The sequence below is a fragment of the Brachyhypopomus gauderio genome, unplaced genomic scaffold (assembly GCF_052324685.1).
Source record: "Brachyhypopomus gauderio isolate BG-103 unplaced genomic scaffold, BGAUD_0.2 sc85, whole genome shotgun sequence".
NCBI classification, from domain to species: domain Eukaryota; kingdom Metazoa; phylum Chordata; class Actinopteri; order Gymnotiformes; family Hypopomidae; genus Brachyhypopomus; species Brachyhypopomus gauderio.
In genome coordinates this window covers 1,051,898-1,068,982 of record NW_027506906.1, presented here as the reverse complement: position 1 = coordinate 1,068,982, position 17,085 = coordinate 1,051,898, and the positions used below count along the sequence as shown (strand labels likewise).

At 49.3% G+C, this 17,085-nt stretch overlaps 1 protein-coding gene across 5 annotated transcripts in view; it reads right to left on the bottom strand.

The window, feature by feature from the left end:
• Positions 1 to 1,891: 1,891 nt before the first annotated feature.
• furinb (furin (paired basic amino acid cleaving enzyme) b) overlaps positions 1,892 to 17,085 on the bottom strand; it is a 77,419-nt gene continuing 62,225 nt past the window's right edge. For all 5 annotated transcript variants that reach the window (XM_076991745.1, XM_076991746.1, XM_076991743.1 and 2 more), the window contains 7 exons: positions 12,767 to 12,867; positions 8,541 to 8,644; positions 8,315 to 8,432; positions 7,282 to 7,461; positions 7,050 to 7,174; positions 6,665 to 6,787; positions 1,892 to 5,792 (listed from right to left, as the gene is read on the bottom strand). In XM_076991745.1, the coding sequence (XP_076847860.1) occupies positions 5,110 to 5,792; positions 6,665 to 6,787; positions 7,050 to 7,174; positions 7,282 to 7,461; positions 8,315 to 8,432; positions 8,541 to 8,644; positions 12,767 to 12,867 (1,434 nt within the window). In that variant the 3' untranslated portion in view covers positions 1,892 to 5,109. The remainder of the gene's footprint in view (positions 5,793 to 6,664; positions 6,788 to 7,049; positions 7,175 to 7,281; positions 7,462 to 8,314; positions 8,433 to 8,540; positions 8,645 to 12,766; positions 12,868 to 17,085) is intronic.

Here is a 17,085-nt window from a genome sequence, read left to right as displayed (position 1 = left end):
GTGGATCTCTTGGGTCACAGGTGGGGGGGGGTGGGGGGCTCGTGTACACTATTATACAGTAGTTTGATGTAATCGGAGTGGAAGGGTTTTAGTCATACTTCTGTTTATATCTGTCGCCCATCTTGAAGCAGCAGGAGCCCCACATGAAGGTGTTCGTGTCTGGGAGGAGAGACGACTGCTCCCTGCTGCGGTGCGGAGTCTCTGGGAGTCACGGCAGGCCGTCTTCATCTACCACGCATGGCTGCTGCTTGAAACTGCCTGCGTGTGCTGAACTAACATCAATTTAGAAGGCTTGTGTTTTTATTTTTCTCTTTTCTCTTCAGTGGCTGACTTTAGCATTTAGGTGTGCAAATCTAATTATGAATGCTGCCCTAGAGCCCGGAAGATACAGGACTGATCACTCACCATACTGGAATCAATCTGCCCGTCAGAACAGGGCGAAAAGCATTAGCCCCGTACAATGTTGAATTGAGCTTTCTGATAAAAGATGACAGGTGTGCCACTCAGGTAGGCTGGGGGGTCATGGAGCAGAGATCAATCTGTTCAGGCATGAAGAAAGTGAGATGTGTCCATGTAAGGGGTTATTTTTTTTGGGGGGGGGGGGGGGGGGGGGTTTACTGAAAGGCATTTGTTATAGCAACACCATATTGAGCTGGTTCGCTATAAAACTAGAAGCTGAAAGCAGTGTGTTTGGATGGCGGTGTTCAATATTTCATTGGTATGTAGGATGTCGCTACTGCTCAGGAATGATGCAGTTAATTTGGAACTGGAAAGAACAGCTGTAGGGAATAATCAGATGTGTCTTGAAATAAATGGCTTACCCTAAATGTACATCACAACACAACAACTTCAGTGGCCCTTCAGTAAAGGGGTTCAGCTGCACTTGTAAGAAGCAGTGTGTGCCCTAGTGACACATTTAATAGGAGCTTCACCTGCCCATTAATGAATAGTGAACATGACTGTACATCTCCTGTCTTGTACCACATGGGTGTTTGTCCTATTTAGAGTTATAATGCCAGGCATGTAGTTGCTGCAGGCATGAAGAGTAACCTCTCTCCCAGCTGAACTAATTATGGGGAGCATTTTAAACATATAATTTACATAATCTAGATTGGCCTGTGCTGTAGGGAGATATAACACTCATGAATTTGAACTATTAATGTGATCCCAATGCTTGTCTCCTATATAGAAAAAGGAAACGTATGAAGTTGTTGATTTAAAGTTATGCATGCCACATGAATTTTAGAGTCACTTGCAGCCTGGTATAATTCAAACAGGCAACCTTTGGGGTTTCTTTGACCCTGTCTTACAGAAGTGTATCCCTGGATCACCCTCATACTCTCATAATCCAAAGCGCAGTCCCAATTCTCTTTATGGCCCCAAGCACACTAGCTTGACAGCGCGGTCTGGGCTCTGTAGAGAGGAAGCAAGGCATTCTCATACACTCGTGTCCAGTTAAAGACTACGGCCCCTCTGTTGCTATGTACAGATGGTGTTTGCCATCTTCCAACTCTCCATTAGTACAGGGATGCTGCCCCCTAGAGGGGACGACCTGAACCGCAGGCTGACGGAGCAGAGGAACGGCTTTCTCCTGTCCGTGTCCCTGCTGTGTTGACGATGGCTGCTGAAATAATATCTGGCCAGTAACAGTTCTCCGGCTGGGGAGGTGTTGATGATGGATAGAGGGAATTTGACTGACAGTTTGGGTCAACACATGGGCTAGTGTGTAATTGTGTACTGTGTTGTGTTCAATGCGTTCTCTGAAACAGGTGTAGCTAATATAATGGCCAGCGGGTGCAGGTCTAATGGAGGTAGAAGGAGACCGTTCGTGTAATCACTGCACAGCTGTTCATGCATTGTGTAAATGATTTTAAGAACAACACAAACACTATATGCTTGCAATGAATTTAGTGGCCATAGTTGGTTAAATAAAAATGACAAATGTTTAACGACATCATTGAAGTGGAGCTCAGTGAAGAATCACATTCCACCTGTATTGTAACCAGAAGAGTTGTTTCCAACATGAACATGGGGGTAGAACTTAACGCACGTACCCCAGAAAAAAGATTCAAACTGAAACACTGAGTGCGACCCCATCACAGAGCATACATTCAACTTCCATGAAACAAACGCTTAACACTCTTGAGGCCTTTCCTACACTCTTTCTGATAGACTTTAGTACCTCAAACCTCAAAATCAATAACACTTCCTTTTGGGCAGGGAAAAATTTACTTTGTCCAGGACAAGAGAATAGAGGAAAGATAAGATGTTCTTGGAGCCTGAAACCTTTTTCTGTAAAGGACAGAAAAGTAGTTGCTTAGGGTTTAGTTGTGCTGAATGAACATGGTAATTTAGTTACATTTAAAGCTGTAAAGATATCTTGCATTAAAAAAGCTCAGTCTTTTTTGCTGAGGGGTGAGCTGTATTGTGTGGGCAGTGATTTAATTAAGCGTGGTGCACTTAAATTAGAAGAAGCTGAAGCTTATTTCTCTGGAACTGAACACACTGAGACCGCTTAAAAAAGCACTTAAATCATCTGAAAAATCATGAGGACTTCTCAGCTGTATTGGCACTTCACTGGTCTCAAACGTAATACTTCAGTCAATTAAAATGTCTACACACCCCTGTTGAAATGCTAAGCTTTATGGATGTAAAAAAAATCAGATAAATAATTTCAGATTTATTTCCACATTGTGTGTGCAATAATTCTTTAGTGAGGGGGAAAAAAACTAAAATAATGTGACTGCATAAGAGTGAACTCTTTTATAGTTATAATTGGGCGCGTGTTCAGAATTAACCAATAAGTCATACTCATGTTAAATAGTCAGTATACATCTTCCATCAACTGTTCTAGTAGGACTTTCCTGACACTGACTTAGTTGCATCTTGGTCTGAAGAGTTTAGAAAGCATCAACGAGATCTTACTGTTGAAAAGTATCAGTCAGGAGAATGGTAGAAAAATTTTATTAGGCATTAGATATTCCAGGGAAGATTGTCATCAAGTGTATAAAATATGCCACAGTGACTGCTAAGAACTGGACATGCCTTCAGAACTGATAAAAACACAAAAAAAAGGAGTTGGAGTCCATGTGCTGGTCATGGACTACATGTGGTGTAGGATGGCGAGATGGAAGCCTCTTCTTACAAAGTTAAACATCCAAGGGTTAAAACCGACGTCACGTCTGACAAAAGCATCCTAGAAACTTCTGGGCCATAATTCTAAAAGGCAGAAAACACCAGAACGCATCACTAAAAGAACGCCACAGACTCAGTGAAGCACGCTGCTGGAAGCTTCATGTCTTGTGGGCCATTTGTCTCCTTGAGCTAGAACTGAGGCTTGACTCAAGGAATTATTAACAGTTCCAAATGTCAGTAGGTTTAAACCTTCAAGCTGTTGCTAAAAAGCTGAAGATGAAGTATTTCACCTTCGGCACAACGACCCAAAGCTAGGGTTAGGGTTAGCTTTCATATATCCACATCAACAAAATAATTACTTCACCAGGGTGATCAAAGATTTGGAATGGCCCAGTTAGAGCCCAGACTGGAATCCTGTACACAGTCTGTGGGATTACCTGTACAGGGACATCATGCCCTTGTGGGATTACCTGTACAGGGACATCATGCCCTTGTGGGATTACCTGTACAGGGACATCATGCCCTTGTGGGATTACCTGTACAGGGACATCATGCCCTTGTGGGATTACCTGTACAGGGACAACATGCCCTTGTGGGATTACCTGTACAGGGACATCATGCCCTTGTAATCTGATGGATTTGGGTTCTTCTGTAGGATAGAGTGGGAAGGTTGCCAAGTCAAGTAAAAAAAAATAAATCTAAAGGTGCTTCAGCAAAGTATTAGTTTAAGCATGTGCATATTTATGCAATTGAATTATTGTACATTTATTTTCCCCTTAAAAGATTTCAGTTTGTTTTTCAGTTGAATTGTTCATATTATAGATCATATTAAAGGTGGAAAAAGTTCTGAAAGGTGTTGCCTGTAGGGGTGTGTACACTTTTTATATTCATTGTAGATTGTCCAGCTTTTGATCATTGGGTTTGCATCTATTTTTAGTTCATATTTGTGCAAATAGGGTGGAGATATATGCGCATCTGAATCTCACTCTCATGGTAGGTACCAACTAAATGATCCACACTTCAGTATTTTATCCAAGTTAATTTTGTTTTGAAATCAAGTACATGGATATTGAAACTCTAAATGTCTAACAATATGCTGAATGCTTTCATCAGAGAATTCACAAAAACAAGATTATTGAAGGAACATTATTATAAAAATATTTGGAGGTTCTTTTACTCAGCTGAATGGCCTGCGAACTGGTTTTGAATCCATTACTTCATTCACAGTATTCTCCAGTGCCTTTACGGTTTTGAAGATCATGACAAGCTTTTGAAATAATGTAATGTCTCTTATTGAGTAACTCCTCTGGCTCTAATCACCACAAATGCAGTAATACAGCAAGCTTGCTAACACACACACACACACACACACACACACACAGCTTTTGGTAGGTTAAGTATGTAATGCATCAGTGAATGATAAAACTTATTAAGCAACTTTATGGACCTTATGCAATGGTCACCTTACTCATCAAAGTGTTTTGCATAAATCTAATCCACTATACGGATAATAAAAGTCTGATTGGAGTAAATTCAGCCCTTTTCAGCGCTAAAGGAAACATTAGCATTCATACATACGCACCCTGATCTCATATCTCAGACCACTTAAAGAACAAGGTGAAAATAAAATGAACCTTTTTCACGCCATGGTCAGCTTTCCATCTGGCAGCCATAAGAAACTCCGAGTCAAACAGCTGCGTCCTCAATGAACAACTTCACACGAATACCACAGAACACACAGACACAGAACCTGCGTCTCTAGTTTCTCCACAACGTATGGGAGCACGAGCTGAGCCTGGGTGAAAATGGAGGCAGAGACAGAGGGAGAGAGAGAGAGAGAGACGGAGAGAGAGAGAGAGCTGGCTGGCTCAACGCGTTTGCCCCGGGACAGGATGTTGTAGACATGTGACGAGATGGCGTGAGATGTGTAGGTGGAGAGAGGGGGACGCTAACTCTAACCCTAAGGCTGGGACGCTAGAGTGTGTTCTGTGTTCGTATAAAAGCTGTCCTCTCACTGTGACAGTCCAGTTCTTCACTGTCCGACTCGGAATTCATCATGCCGGCAGTATTCTCGTCCCCCCACACAGTGGGGATAACACGGTAGGACACCCTGCTGCCCGACCACTCACGGCCCAGTCCGAAGCCGAATCCCACACGGATGCCTCTGCTGCAGGACTCCGTCGCTTGCACTTTGGTCCTCCTGCAGAAGGGGGCGCTGGCCACGCCCGAGTGCAGCTGCAGCAGCACAAAAATGGCTGCGAACATGGCCAGGATGAAGGCACAGCTGAGCACTGCCACCAGCACAGGCAGATGCGAGGGCAGCTCTAGTTGGGGTGAGGACCCAAGCGTGTCCGAATCCACCTCAGCCCTTCGCTCACCTGGGAGCACGAGGCCAGCTGGAGACTTGCGATGCACCTGTTTCTGGTGCAGGCAGGAGGTGGCCACCAGGTGACGGTGGGGGGGGCAGGACAGGCACTGGGCTTCACCCGGGCCCGAACACGTCAGGCAGGCTGGGTGACAGGGTAGACAGGCCTGCACGGAGGACTGCTCCACCCAGTTCTCCAGGGACAGATTGAGTAGCTGCAGGCCGGATATGAAGCCTGGAGGACACACCTTCACACAGCCCTGGAGGTAAAGCGAGGAACCAGCACTGCATTCTGGGAAGGAAGACAAACCAGACGGTGAGATTTCCTTTCTACACACGCCACAGCCAACTCAAGCAGCTACTACAGTGTTCCTCTCTTTCAACCTTTAATTTTTACATTGAAAGTAAACTGAGACTATAAAATAATATGATCACAAGTGCTGCATTAAAGTTAAGAAAAAATTTGACTAATGTGCTGGCAGCCTTGTAATACCCTGTTACTGTAGAAAGCTGCATAACAATCCCTGTTATTTTAATAAAGTGCACTTACTTAGAGCACTTCAGTGAAAATAGAGCAATGAAGACCTTGGAAGGGTGCTTAACAATTTCACTCATTACCATTTCAGGCCTTTCTAAACCCCCCCCCCCCCCCCCCCCTCCCGATGAAGACCTAACTAAGATATGTTCTACCCTTTCCACATCTGTTGGTCTTATGCAGCTGTATTTGTGACAGGAGCAATATCAGTTCACGCGTGATAGCTGCATACTCGCTGCATCAAAGTCAGACGCCTCCAAGCATAACGAGCGAAAAAGGAGGCGTTGGACATACATCAATAGAGCAGCAATTATTTGGCCCAGGGCGAGGCCACTAAGGAATACTTCCTCATCATAACGAGAGCTGGAAGGAAGCTTCTAAAGTTCTCTCCCTCTCTGCACAATTCACACAATCAGCAATTCTTCTGGTCCGTCTCTGTGTGTCTTCGGCGTTAACATTCATAAAGACGACTGCGTATTCATAATTACAGAGCGTCATGCTGGGCTGATTAAAGAGAGCCGTGTCAGGAAGCAGCCGAGGGGTAGTCAGTGCGTGTGTGTGTGTGTGTGTGTGTGTGTGTGTGTATGTGTATGTGTGTGTATGTGTGGACGAGCACGCGTGAGCCTCACCGATACAGATCTGCTGAGCATCAAAGGTCTTGCAGCTGTTGTTAGAGGGTCTGCTGAAGTCAGATGGGTCCAAGACACTGGAGCCTGTTCCATACAGTATGAGTGTGAACTTTGAAAGAACACCTGAGGGTGAGAGAGAGAGAGAGAGGGTGAGAGAGAGAGAGAGAGAGAGAATGAGAATGTCTGCAAGCACATACGACTGTGAGAGACTCAGATAGAAGGGAGAAGATATGGTGTTAGTTCATATAAACGTTGCTATTTGAGAAGCCTAAGTCAGATCCTGATCACGACTCATATCTTGAATTCCTTCTTTCTAGCCATCAGCACAGATATTTTCGTCTGAAAGTGGAAGGAGGTGCCGGGTGTGATTCAGCACAGTTGTTACCGTAGTCATTAAGCCCAACCACGTTCTCTATCTCCAGGGTCCACTGTCCTATGGGGTTCTCGTCCCACGCATGTGTGGTCATGAAGGCCCAGTCATTGAAGCCCTCAGCAGAGCTGTCCTGGGGTCTGGGCCAGACACACATCAGAAGCCTCAGGTAAATGACCTGAACTATTTTGTATGTAAATATAAAGTGTGTGTGTGTGTGTGTGTGTGTGTGTGTTTGTGCAGTTACCTGGGTGCCAGCAGTGTGGAGCGTGTTCCCAGCGGGCTGATCAGGTGAATGGCCATGTTTCCCCGGTGGCTATAGGACAGGGAGAGTCTGGCCTGCACATGCTCCAGAGAGCTCACAAACTCAGGCTGCCCTGAACAAGCATCCACGCCCCTGCTGAACACCAGGTGACTCCCCACGTCCCTGCAACGCAGAAACAGGTCATGTAAAACACATTTCACGTGACATGGAAGTGACAGATTTTTAATTAACCAGTTTCTTCAACAGAAGAAATTCAAAATAAATTCTTTTCATGCTGTGTCCCAGTCTCGACATATTGTTTCAGAGGTCTGTACTGTTTCAACTGTAAAAGCACAGAACGCTGTACCAAGTGTCAATTATAAAAGCAGGATTTATAAACGAGAACTGGAGATCAGACCAAGCACAGTGAGGGATGGAGTGTGTAGTCCTGGGTTCAAAGGAGTTGTGTGATCGCACTGTGGGTTTGACCAAACGTCAGAGCAGCAGTCAGGAAATAGTGTGTTAACTTTTTATTCACCGTAAATCAAAAGTCTAAAACTGAAATGAACAGCCATGTGAAATCTGTCTGAAATCGTGCTATCGATCTTTTGAACTAGAAGACTGCTTTTGAACTCCTGATTTCAAGCCGGTCCACAGCCAGATGTCACTTTAAAGGATTCAGCTGTTCCATCAGCTTGTGCTGGTTCAGTAAAAAATCAAACAAAAATGTTATCAACGTTAGCTTTAATGAGCCTGTGGCTACCGTCGTGTTGGCAACGATATAACCCACATCGGAGGTGCTTATAGTGAGGGCAATGCAGTTCTCTGGAAATTGAATTTAGCCTTGAGCCAAATAACCCTAGATGATATATAACCCACCTCTGGGTTAGTTTAAGGTTGCTTGTGTCACAAGGACAAAATACTCTACGGGCTTCCTGGAACCCAGCAGTGACCTTTCTCACCTGGACCTGCATTACACGCCTGCGTGACCTTTCTTACCTGGACGTGTGCTACATACCTGCATGACCTTTCTCACCTGGGCTCTGTCAGCATGTCTATGATGCATTTGCGCTGTGGACCCACGCTGCTCCAGTTCTGTGCCAACGCCACCATCGCGCTGGCGTCCAGGAGACCGTAACCATAGGAATGGCTCACTGCCAGAGAGTGGGGACGAGAGAGACGGTGAAGCTGAAGTCAGCTGGGTGAACCGAGCCAATACGAAGTTTGCGTTTCCCAATTGGACGGCGTTCTCTGCCCATTACCTAAGCGGCCCACGCCGTTGGTCCTCCAGTCGTTGGTAATGAGGTGGGCGGGATTTGCAGTTCTGACCACCAGGTGCTGCATGTCCCTCCAGGTCAGATTCATACTGCAGACATTACAAATAATCAAAGAGTGAGAGAGAAACATACATAGAGCGTCTAATACTGCAGAGATGTACAAATCTAGAAGTGTAGATTTGGGACAGTGTCCCCAGGCAGCACTGTTAGGCCTGCTTCTATGAAAGTGTTTCCTGTGAGGTCAGCTTGGCACACGCCTTCATTAATCCGATCAGCTCCTGAGCCATGTGGCGGACTAGATGACCCCAGGGGTGTGAGCGTGGTGGACTGGATGACCCCAGGGGTGTGAGCGTGGCGGACTAGATGACCCCAGGGGTGTGAGTGTGGTGGACTGGATGACCCCAGGGGTGTGAGCGTGGCGGACTGGATGACCCCAGGGGTGTGAGCGTGGTGGACTAGATGACCCCAGGGGTGTGAGCGTGGTGGACTAGATGACCCCAGGGGTGTGAGCGTGGTGGACTGGATGACCCCAGGGGTGTGAGCGTGGTGGACTAGATGACCCCAGGGGTGTGAGCGTGGCGGACTGGATGACCCCAGGGGTGTGAGCGTGGTGGACTGCATGACCCCAGGGGTGTGAGCGTGGTGGACTGGATGACCCCAGGGGTGTGAGCGTGGTGGACTGGATGACCCCAGGGGTGTGAGCGTGGTGGACTAGATGACCCCAGGGGTGTGAGCGTGGTGGACTAGATGACCCCAGGGGTGTGAGCGTGGTGGACTGGATGACCCCAGGGGTGTGAGCGTGGTGGACTAGATGACCCCAGGGGTGTGAGCGTGGCGGACTGGATGACCCCAGGGGTGTGAGCGTGGTGGACTGCATGACCCCAGGGGTGTGAGCGTGGCCAGCAGGGCAGCTCGGGATCAGCTGGGCCGCCCTGGAAGACACTGCCACACCGGACGACTCCCTGAAGGGTGTTTACTGGAATATTCCATCATGAAGACTGTGCATGAGATTAACTACTGTTTTTTGGTTTATCACATTTCCTTCTCACCTCTTTGGACGACAGCTTTACTTTTATTAGGTAGAAATGAAAATATAGTCAATGCTAACAGGAACATACAGAATAACAATAATTAACAATAATGACAAATATGGGAAATTATTATATAAATTATTAATATAATAGAAAATAAATTACACTGAGGGGTGGATAGTACAAATGTGTACAATTATGTGTGTGTGCACATGTGTTTGTAGGACAAGGAAGGTTGTGGGTGTTGAGAGTATAAATCAGTTGTTTACACGCTGCCTAGTTCGTTATGCCTGTGTGTACACACCGAATGGTTGACTCCTACGCATTCGTGATTAGAGCATCCCTAGATAGAAATCAGACACGTGACCCTCGAGTGCAGCATAAAATGAGGTGAGCAAGTTTTCTGTGTCATGTGTGAATCCACATGAGCATGCCTCATTTGAAGATGTTCTCATTCTAATCACTGCTAGACCAGCTGGGGCCGGTATTTCAAACCCTGCCAACCTTGTGGCGTTGTCTGGTGCAGCGATGCTGAGTGCACACCTAGAACAAACTGAGAGAAAACATCCAGCGAAAGGGGCTCCTGTAGATGTAAACAACTCATCAACGAAAGGGTCAGAAGAGGATGTCAAGGATCGTTCTATTGAACAGGTCAATTGCAGCCAAATACAACATTGGTGGTAAAATTAACATGTCTGAAAGCAAAGTTCTTCGTTCTTAAGCCAGATGGACTATAACAGCAGACATCCATTGCGCGAGAGCTGTTGTTGTCTAAGGGAAACAGAAAAGCAAGACTCCAGAGTGCAGAAATTAAATCCCAGAGCAGTGAAAAACATCCCTGGTCAGACGAGTCCAGATTTCTGTTGCACCATTTTGATGGGAGAGTCAGAATTTGTTGCAAGCAGCATGAATCGATGAGCCCTTTCTGTCAGGTGTCAACAGCTCAGGCGGCTGGAGGTGGAGTAATGGTGTGGGGTGAGTGTTTTCTTGGTACACCCTGGGTCTTCTGATACCTGTGGGTGGAGGTTTGGACAGTGGAGTGCATGCCAGGTGTTTTCAGAAGCACATTTTTTGCAGGATAATGCCACAAGGATTGTATAACCATGCACTGGATCCAAGGACATGACAATGAGTTTTCTTTGTTTTCTGCGTTCACAGTCCCCAGATCAGTCCCCAGATCTCCACCTGGTTCATTGTCCCCAGATCAGTCCCCAGATCTCCACCTGGTTCACTGTCCCCAGATCAGTCCCCAGATCTCCACCTGGTTCACTGTCCCCAGATCAGTCCCCAGATCTCCACCTGGTTCACAGTCCCCAGATCAGTCCCCAGATCTCCACCTGGTTCACTGTCCCCAGATCAGTCCCCAGATCTCCACCTGGTTTGCAGTAACTATGAAAGTCATTTCCACATGAACCAAGAATCCTGCAGAACAATTTCCACACCTGGTGCGTTCTATGGCTAAAGGAGGTCAAACCTGCTATTAGGTGGGTGTTCCTAATTAAGTAGTCATTCAGTGTATATAACCATTAGAATGTGTGTGTTCTGTGTGCATTATGTATATCATAACGGATGTAAGTAGGCATTATAGTGTATGTGTGGAATGAGACTGGCCAACAGCCTTGGAGAAGGGTGGATAATCTAAAACGATAAAGAGTATGAGCTGCATCTTTTTTTGAATAATTCTCCTTCATTCATGCTGCTTTCATAAATCTATGAGGACAATTTATGAAGGTCACGTTCACTGTCTTTCTACCTTTGTATTTGCCCCTTTCTAAATTACCAAGGGTGCGAATTCATAATGTCACACACACAATTTAGAATTAGGACTTAGTGACCTACAGATTAGTGAGTCAAGCAATAATGCACACAGGAGACTCCAAGGGGAGAATAGTGCCCCTTCACACACACCCAGGAATAATCATGCTTTAAAGTCACCTTCAGCTAAACCGCAACATCATAACGACCTTAACATGATTTAATAAGGAGAGAAAAAGGAAAATAGATGTACATTGATTGTATGCTTTGACTATATTCCCACCTCGGGCGAACATCATCAAACTGGCGTGCGTGCGTGCATGTGTGTGTGTGTGTGCGTGCGTGCGTGTGGGTGTGTGCGTGTGTGCGTGCGTGCGTGCGCGCGTGTGTGTGTGTGTGTGTGTGTGTGTGGGTGTGTGTGTGTGTGTGCGTGCGTGCGTGCATGCATGCGTGTGTGTGTGTGTGTGTGTGTGTGTGCCCTTTATCACCCGGAACGGCAGAAGTGCGGAATGGAAAGACCCCCCCATCTCAACGTCCACATTTCACACGGTCTGAGCAGCGCTCGCCTGCCAATGATCCGTGCTCCATAAAATGATAATGTTCTTCCGCACACACACACACACCCACACACACACACACGCACACACACACCCACCCCCTCACACACACACACACACACACCCACCCACCCCCACCCCCCCCCACACACAACCACACACACACACACACACACAGACACACACATCTCCATCAACTGCAAAAATGTAAGAAAAAAATAACACCCGTCGATGCATAATGTATTTCACGGGCGTATTCCCACGCCTGAGCGTGGACGGGCAGGACCGCCCTGGCTGGTTCGTAAGGTTCTGAATGGAGCGGCCCGCTGGCGCCGAGGGCAACGTGCTGCTGGGCTCAGCTGGACCAGGGGAGCAGAACCACTCTGGCTCTCATTTTGTGGAGGACACACATTAAGCCCACATCAGCGGTGTGTTGACTTTATCAAAGAGAGGTGTGCAGTATGAGGAAAGACAGTGTGTGTGTGTGTGTGTGTGCATTCCACTATATGTTGGTGAGCTCTGTGTGTGTGTGTGTGTGTATGTGTGTGTGGGTGTATGTGTGGGTATGTGTGTGTGTGTGTTTGTGTAGGTATGTGGGTGTGTGTGTGTGTGTGTTTGTGTAGGTATGTGGGTGTGTGTGTGTGTGTGTGTGTGTGTGTGTGTGTGTGTGTAGGTATGTGGGTGTGTGTGTGTGTATGTGTATGTAGGTATGTGGTGTGTGTGTGTGGGTGTGTGTGTGTGTGTGTGTGTAGGTATGTGTGTGTGTGTGTGTAGGTATGTGTGTGTGTGTGTGTGTGTGTGTGTGTGTGTGTAGGTGTGTGTGTGTGTGTGTGTGTGTGTGTGTGTGTAGGCAGGCCTCATCACTCACTTGGCTTCCAGGGCGAGAGCAATGATACCGGCAGCCAGAGGTGCAGAGGCGGACGTGCCAGTGTGTGAGTCTGTGCACTTCTTCCTCAGATCTGTTGTCACCTGTATTCCAACACACACACACACACACACACACACACAGACACACACACAGACACACACACACACACACAGACACACACAGACACACACACATATACATGGGTGGAAAGGTGAGTGGTCACATTTCAAAAACCCTTTTATAAATATCCAGAATTTAAGAGTTAACAGAGGAGCCAGAGGTGCTGGCCAGGCTGACTGACTGAACAGGAACGGTGGGTGTGGGGGTGGAGGATGTGGGGGTGTGGGGGAGGTGGTATTGTGGGGGGAGCGGTTGAAGGGGTGGAGTTTGTAGGGGGGCTAGGGTTGTGGAGTTTGTGGGGAGGGGGGTAGGCTTTGTGGAGGGGAGGTGGTTGTAGAGTTTGTGGGGGGTGGAGGGGGTGGAGGTGTAGAGGGTGTAGGGGGTGGAGAGGGTGTAGGGGGTGTAGAGGGTGTAGGGGGTGGAGTTGTGGAGGGTGTAGGGGGTGGAGGTGTAGAGGGTGTAGGGGGTGGAGTTGTGGAGGGTGTAGGGGGTGGAGGTGTATAGGGGGTAGGGGGTGGAGGTGTGGAGGGTGTAGGGGGTGGGGGTGTGGAGGGTGTAGGGGGTGGAGGGTGTAGGGGGTGGAGGTGTGGAGGGTGTAGGGGGTGGAGGTGTGGAGGGTGTAGGGGGTGGAGGGTGTAGGGGGTGGAGGTGTAGAGGGTGTAGGGGGTGGAGGTGTAGAGGGTGTAGGGGGTGGAGGTGTGGAGAGTGTAGGGGGTGGAGTTGTGGAGGGTGTAGGGGTGGAGGTGTAGACGGTGTAGGGGGTGGAGGTGTAGAGGGTGTAGGGGATGGATGGAGGGTGTAGGGGTGGAGGTGTAGACGGTGTAGGGGGTGGAGGTGTAGAGGGTGTAGGGGGTGGAGGTGTGGAGGGTGTAGGGGGTGGAGGTGTGGAGGGTGTAGGGGGTGGAGGGTGTAGGGGGTGGAGGTGTGGAGGGTGTAGGGGTGGAGGTGTAGAGGGTGGAGTTGTGGAGGGTGTAGGGGGTGGAGGTGTAGAGGGTGTAGGGGTGGAGGTGTAGGGGGTGGAGTTGTGGAGGGTGTAGGGGGTGGAGGTGTAGGGGGTGGAGTTGTGGAGGGTGTAGGGGTGGAGGTGTAGAGGGTGTAGGGGGTGGAGGTGTGGAGGGTGTAGGGGGTGGAGTTGTGGAGGGTGTAGGGGGTGGAGGTGTAGAGGGTGTAGGGGGTGGAGGTGTGGAGGGGGTGGAGGTGTAGAGGGTGTAGGGGGTGGAGGTGTGGAGGGTGTAGGGGGTGGAGTTGTGGAGGGTGTAGGGGGTGGAGGTGTGGAGGGTGTAGGGGGTGGAGGTGTGGAGGGTGTAGGGGGTGGAGTTGTGGAGGGTGTAGGGGGTGGAGTTGTGGAGGGTGTAGGGGGTGGAGGTGTGGAGGGTGTAGGGGGTGGAGGTGTGGAGGGTGTAGGGGGTGGAGTTGTGGAGGGTGTAGGGGGTGGAGGTGTGGAGGGTGTAGGGGGTGGAGGTGTGGAGGGTGTAGGGGGTGGAGTTGTGGAGGGTGTAGGGGGTGGAGGTGTGGAGGGTGTAGGGGGTGGAGGTGTGGAGGGTGTAGGGGGTGGAGTTGTGGAGGGTGTAGGGGGTGGAGTTGTGGAGGGTGTAGGGGGTGGAGGTGTGGAGGGTGTAGGGGGTGGAGGTGTGGAGGGTGTAGGGGGTGGAGGTGTGGAGGGTGTAAGGGGTGGAGGTGTGGAGGGTGTAGGGGTGGAGGTGTAGAGGGTGTAGGGGGTGGAGGTGTGAAGGGTGTAGGGGGTGGAGGTGTAGAGGGTGTAGGGGGTGGAGGTGTGTAGGGGGTGGAGGTGTGGAGGGTGTAGGGGGTGGAGGTGTAGAGGGTGTAGGGGGTGGAGGTGTGGAGGGTGTAGGGGGTGGAGTTGTGGAGGGTGTAGGGGGTGGAGGTGTGGAGGGTGTAGGGGGTGGAGGTGTGGAGGGTGTAGGGGGTGGAGGTGTGGAGGGTGTAAGGGGTGGAGGTGTGGAGGGTGTAGGGGTGGAGGTGTAGAGGGTGTAGGGGGTGGAGGTGTGAAGGGTGTAGGGGGTGGAGGTGTAGAGGGTGTAGGGGGTGGAGGTGTGTAGGGGGTGGAGGTGTGGAGGGTGTAGGGGGTGGAGGTGTAGAGGGTGTAGGGGGTGGAGGTGTGGAGGGTGTAGGGGGTGGAGGTGTGGAGGGTGTAGGGGGTGGAGGTGTGGAGGGTGTAGGGGGTGGAGGTGTGGAGGGTGTAGGGGTGGAGGTGTAGAGGGTGTAGGGGTGGAGGTGTGGAGGGTGTAGGGGGTGGAGGTGTGGAGGGTGTAGAGGGTGGAGGTGTGGAGGGTGTAGGGGGTGGAGGTGTAGAAGTTTTGTGGTCACGCTGCTGCTGATTCTGCTGGTGGGTTAAAGATGCCCTGCAGACTAATACGATGGCGTCATCATCACCGTGGTTGGCTGGGTCACAGTTTAATTAGGGCGTCGGAGACCTGGGGACAACAGGGCTGGGTGTTCGGCACTATTTAATGGAGTAAGGTGGGATTGGTGCACACACATGCACATACACGCACACGCACATACACGTGCACACGCGCATACTGGTTCTTCATACTTTTTATTAAAAGTATTTATTAATAAAACTATACGTTTTATTTTGACAAGCATGTGAGAACTAACATACCAACACCAACTCCCTCACAACCTACACCTGTCTGGTCAACGTGCCTCCGTTTCACCCGACTCAATATTACCCTCGTCACCTTTACAAAATGGAGGGCCCAGAAGGAAGTGTGAAATGCTATCAATGTCAAATGTGGGCACGCAGGGACACACTCCACGTTTTCAAATGAGCCATTTGCTGTCGGCCGCTTCTCCTGTGGCCAGGTGAAATGAGGCGAGAGAGGAGGAGAGGAGGAGAGGGGGAGAGGAGGAGAGGAGGAGAGGGGGAGAGGGGGAGAGGGGGAGAGGAGGAGAGGGGGAGAGGAGGAGAGGGGGAGAGGGGGAGAGGGGGAGAGGAGGAGAGGAGGAGAGGGGGAGAACAGCTCACCTCTAGAATCCACAATCACTCTCACCGACACATATAATTACTGGTGAATTGAGCTGAATTAGGCAAATGTCCTCAGGCAGGGTAGTGAAGAAGCCACACCAACAAGTAGCATCATATTCTTAAATTAGACACAATTGTTGAAACTGTGAAGGTTACCTATAAACAATATATTTTGAGCTTGAACTTAATTAGCTTCCAAAGCTGCATCTAAATGAGCTGCAGGTCTGTGCGGTATGGCTAAGTATATCTTCAGACGAGCCTCGCGCTGCGGTGTGTGTGGTACGCAGATTTCACTCCATCTGTCATATCTCTCCGTTAGACACGATGAGCACTGCCTTTTCTTTCACCCTCCCCCAGTATCTCTCTCACACGTACACAAACACAGTAATCGAGCGTCTCTCACCAGCACGTCTCTCCGGGGTGTGCCGGAGAAGGAGTGCTGCCTGCAGATCTCCCAGCATGTCGGAACTTTCCGAGCGGATGGGTTTGGAAAGCCCGGAGGCCAAGGTTCCTCCGACACGTTCGACCGCATTTAGCTCAACAGCCCGTGTGGTAAAGCCGGCGAGGGGGAGCGATTCCTCCCCTCACGCCCTGGCACTCTCTTACTCCTTCACAGCGGGCTGGGACCAGCTGTTACTCACCCTGCTGGTGCCGAACCGCACGCTCGCACGCTGTGCTGGCAGAAGAAGGCTGCCCTCTGCTCCACACTCAGGCGTGTGCAGGTCTCATCGGGGAGCCAAATGGAATGGGTGGCCAAAAGCAGGCGGTGTTGCGAGATCACGAGCATGTGCAGCAGGGTGGATCTAAGCCCTGCGCACCAGACGTGTGAAGACCCCCTTGGTTGGACTCTTGGTGTGTGATTTATTTCCAGTCTACTCAGTTTTGTTTCTGTTGTCTTCACCGAAGCTTGGCAGTGTCCGCACGAGCGTGAGGGAAGGAGAAAGACAGTGATCAGGGGACATACACCGCACACAGTTGGACACAGCTGTGTGCGGGATTGTGTTTCAGAAAGGCTCAGACTATCAGAGACGCAGCCTTGAGAGGACTCTTTACATGTATGACACCCATGTTCCTTTATATGCACGAGATATGTGGGCTATACAAAATGGTCACCAGAAAATTAACTCGTTAATTATCTTAACTGTTATGAATATGAATAAGACCTGTGAATGTTTACACATCTACATGTCTTATTTGCCAGTGATCT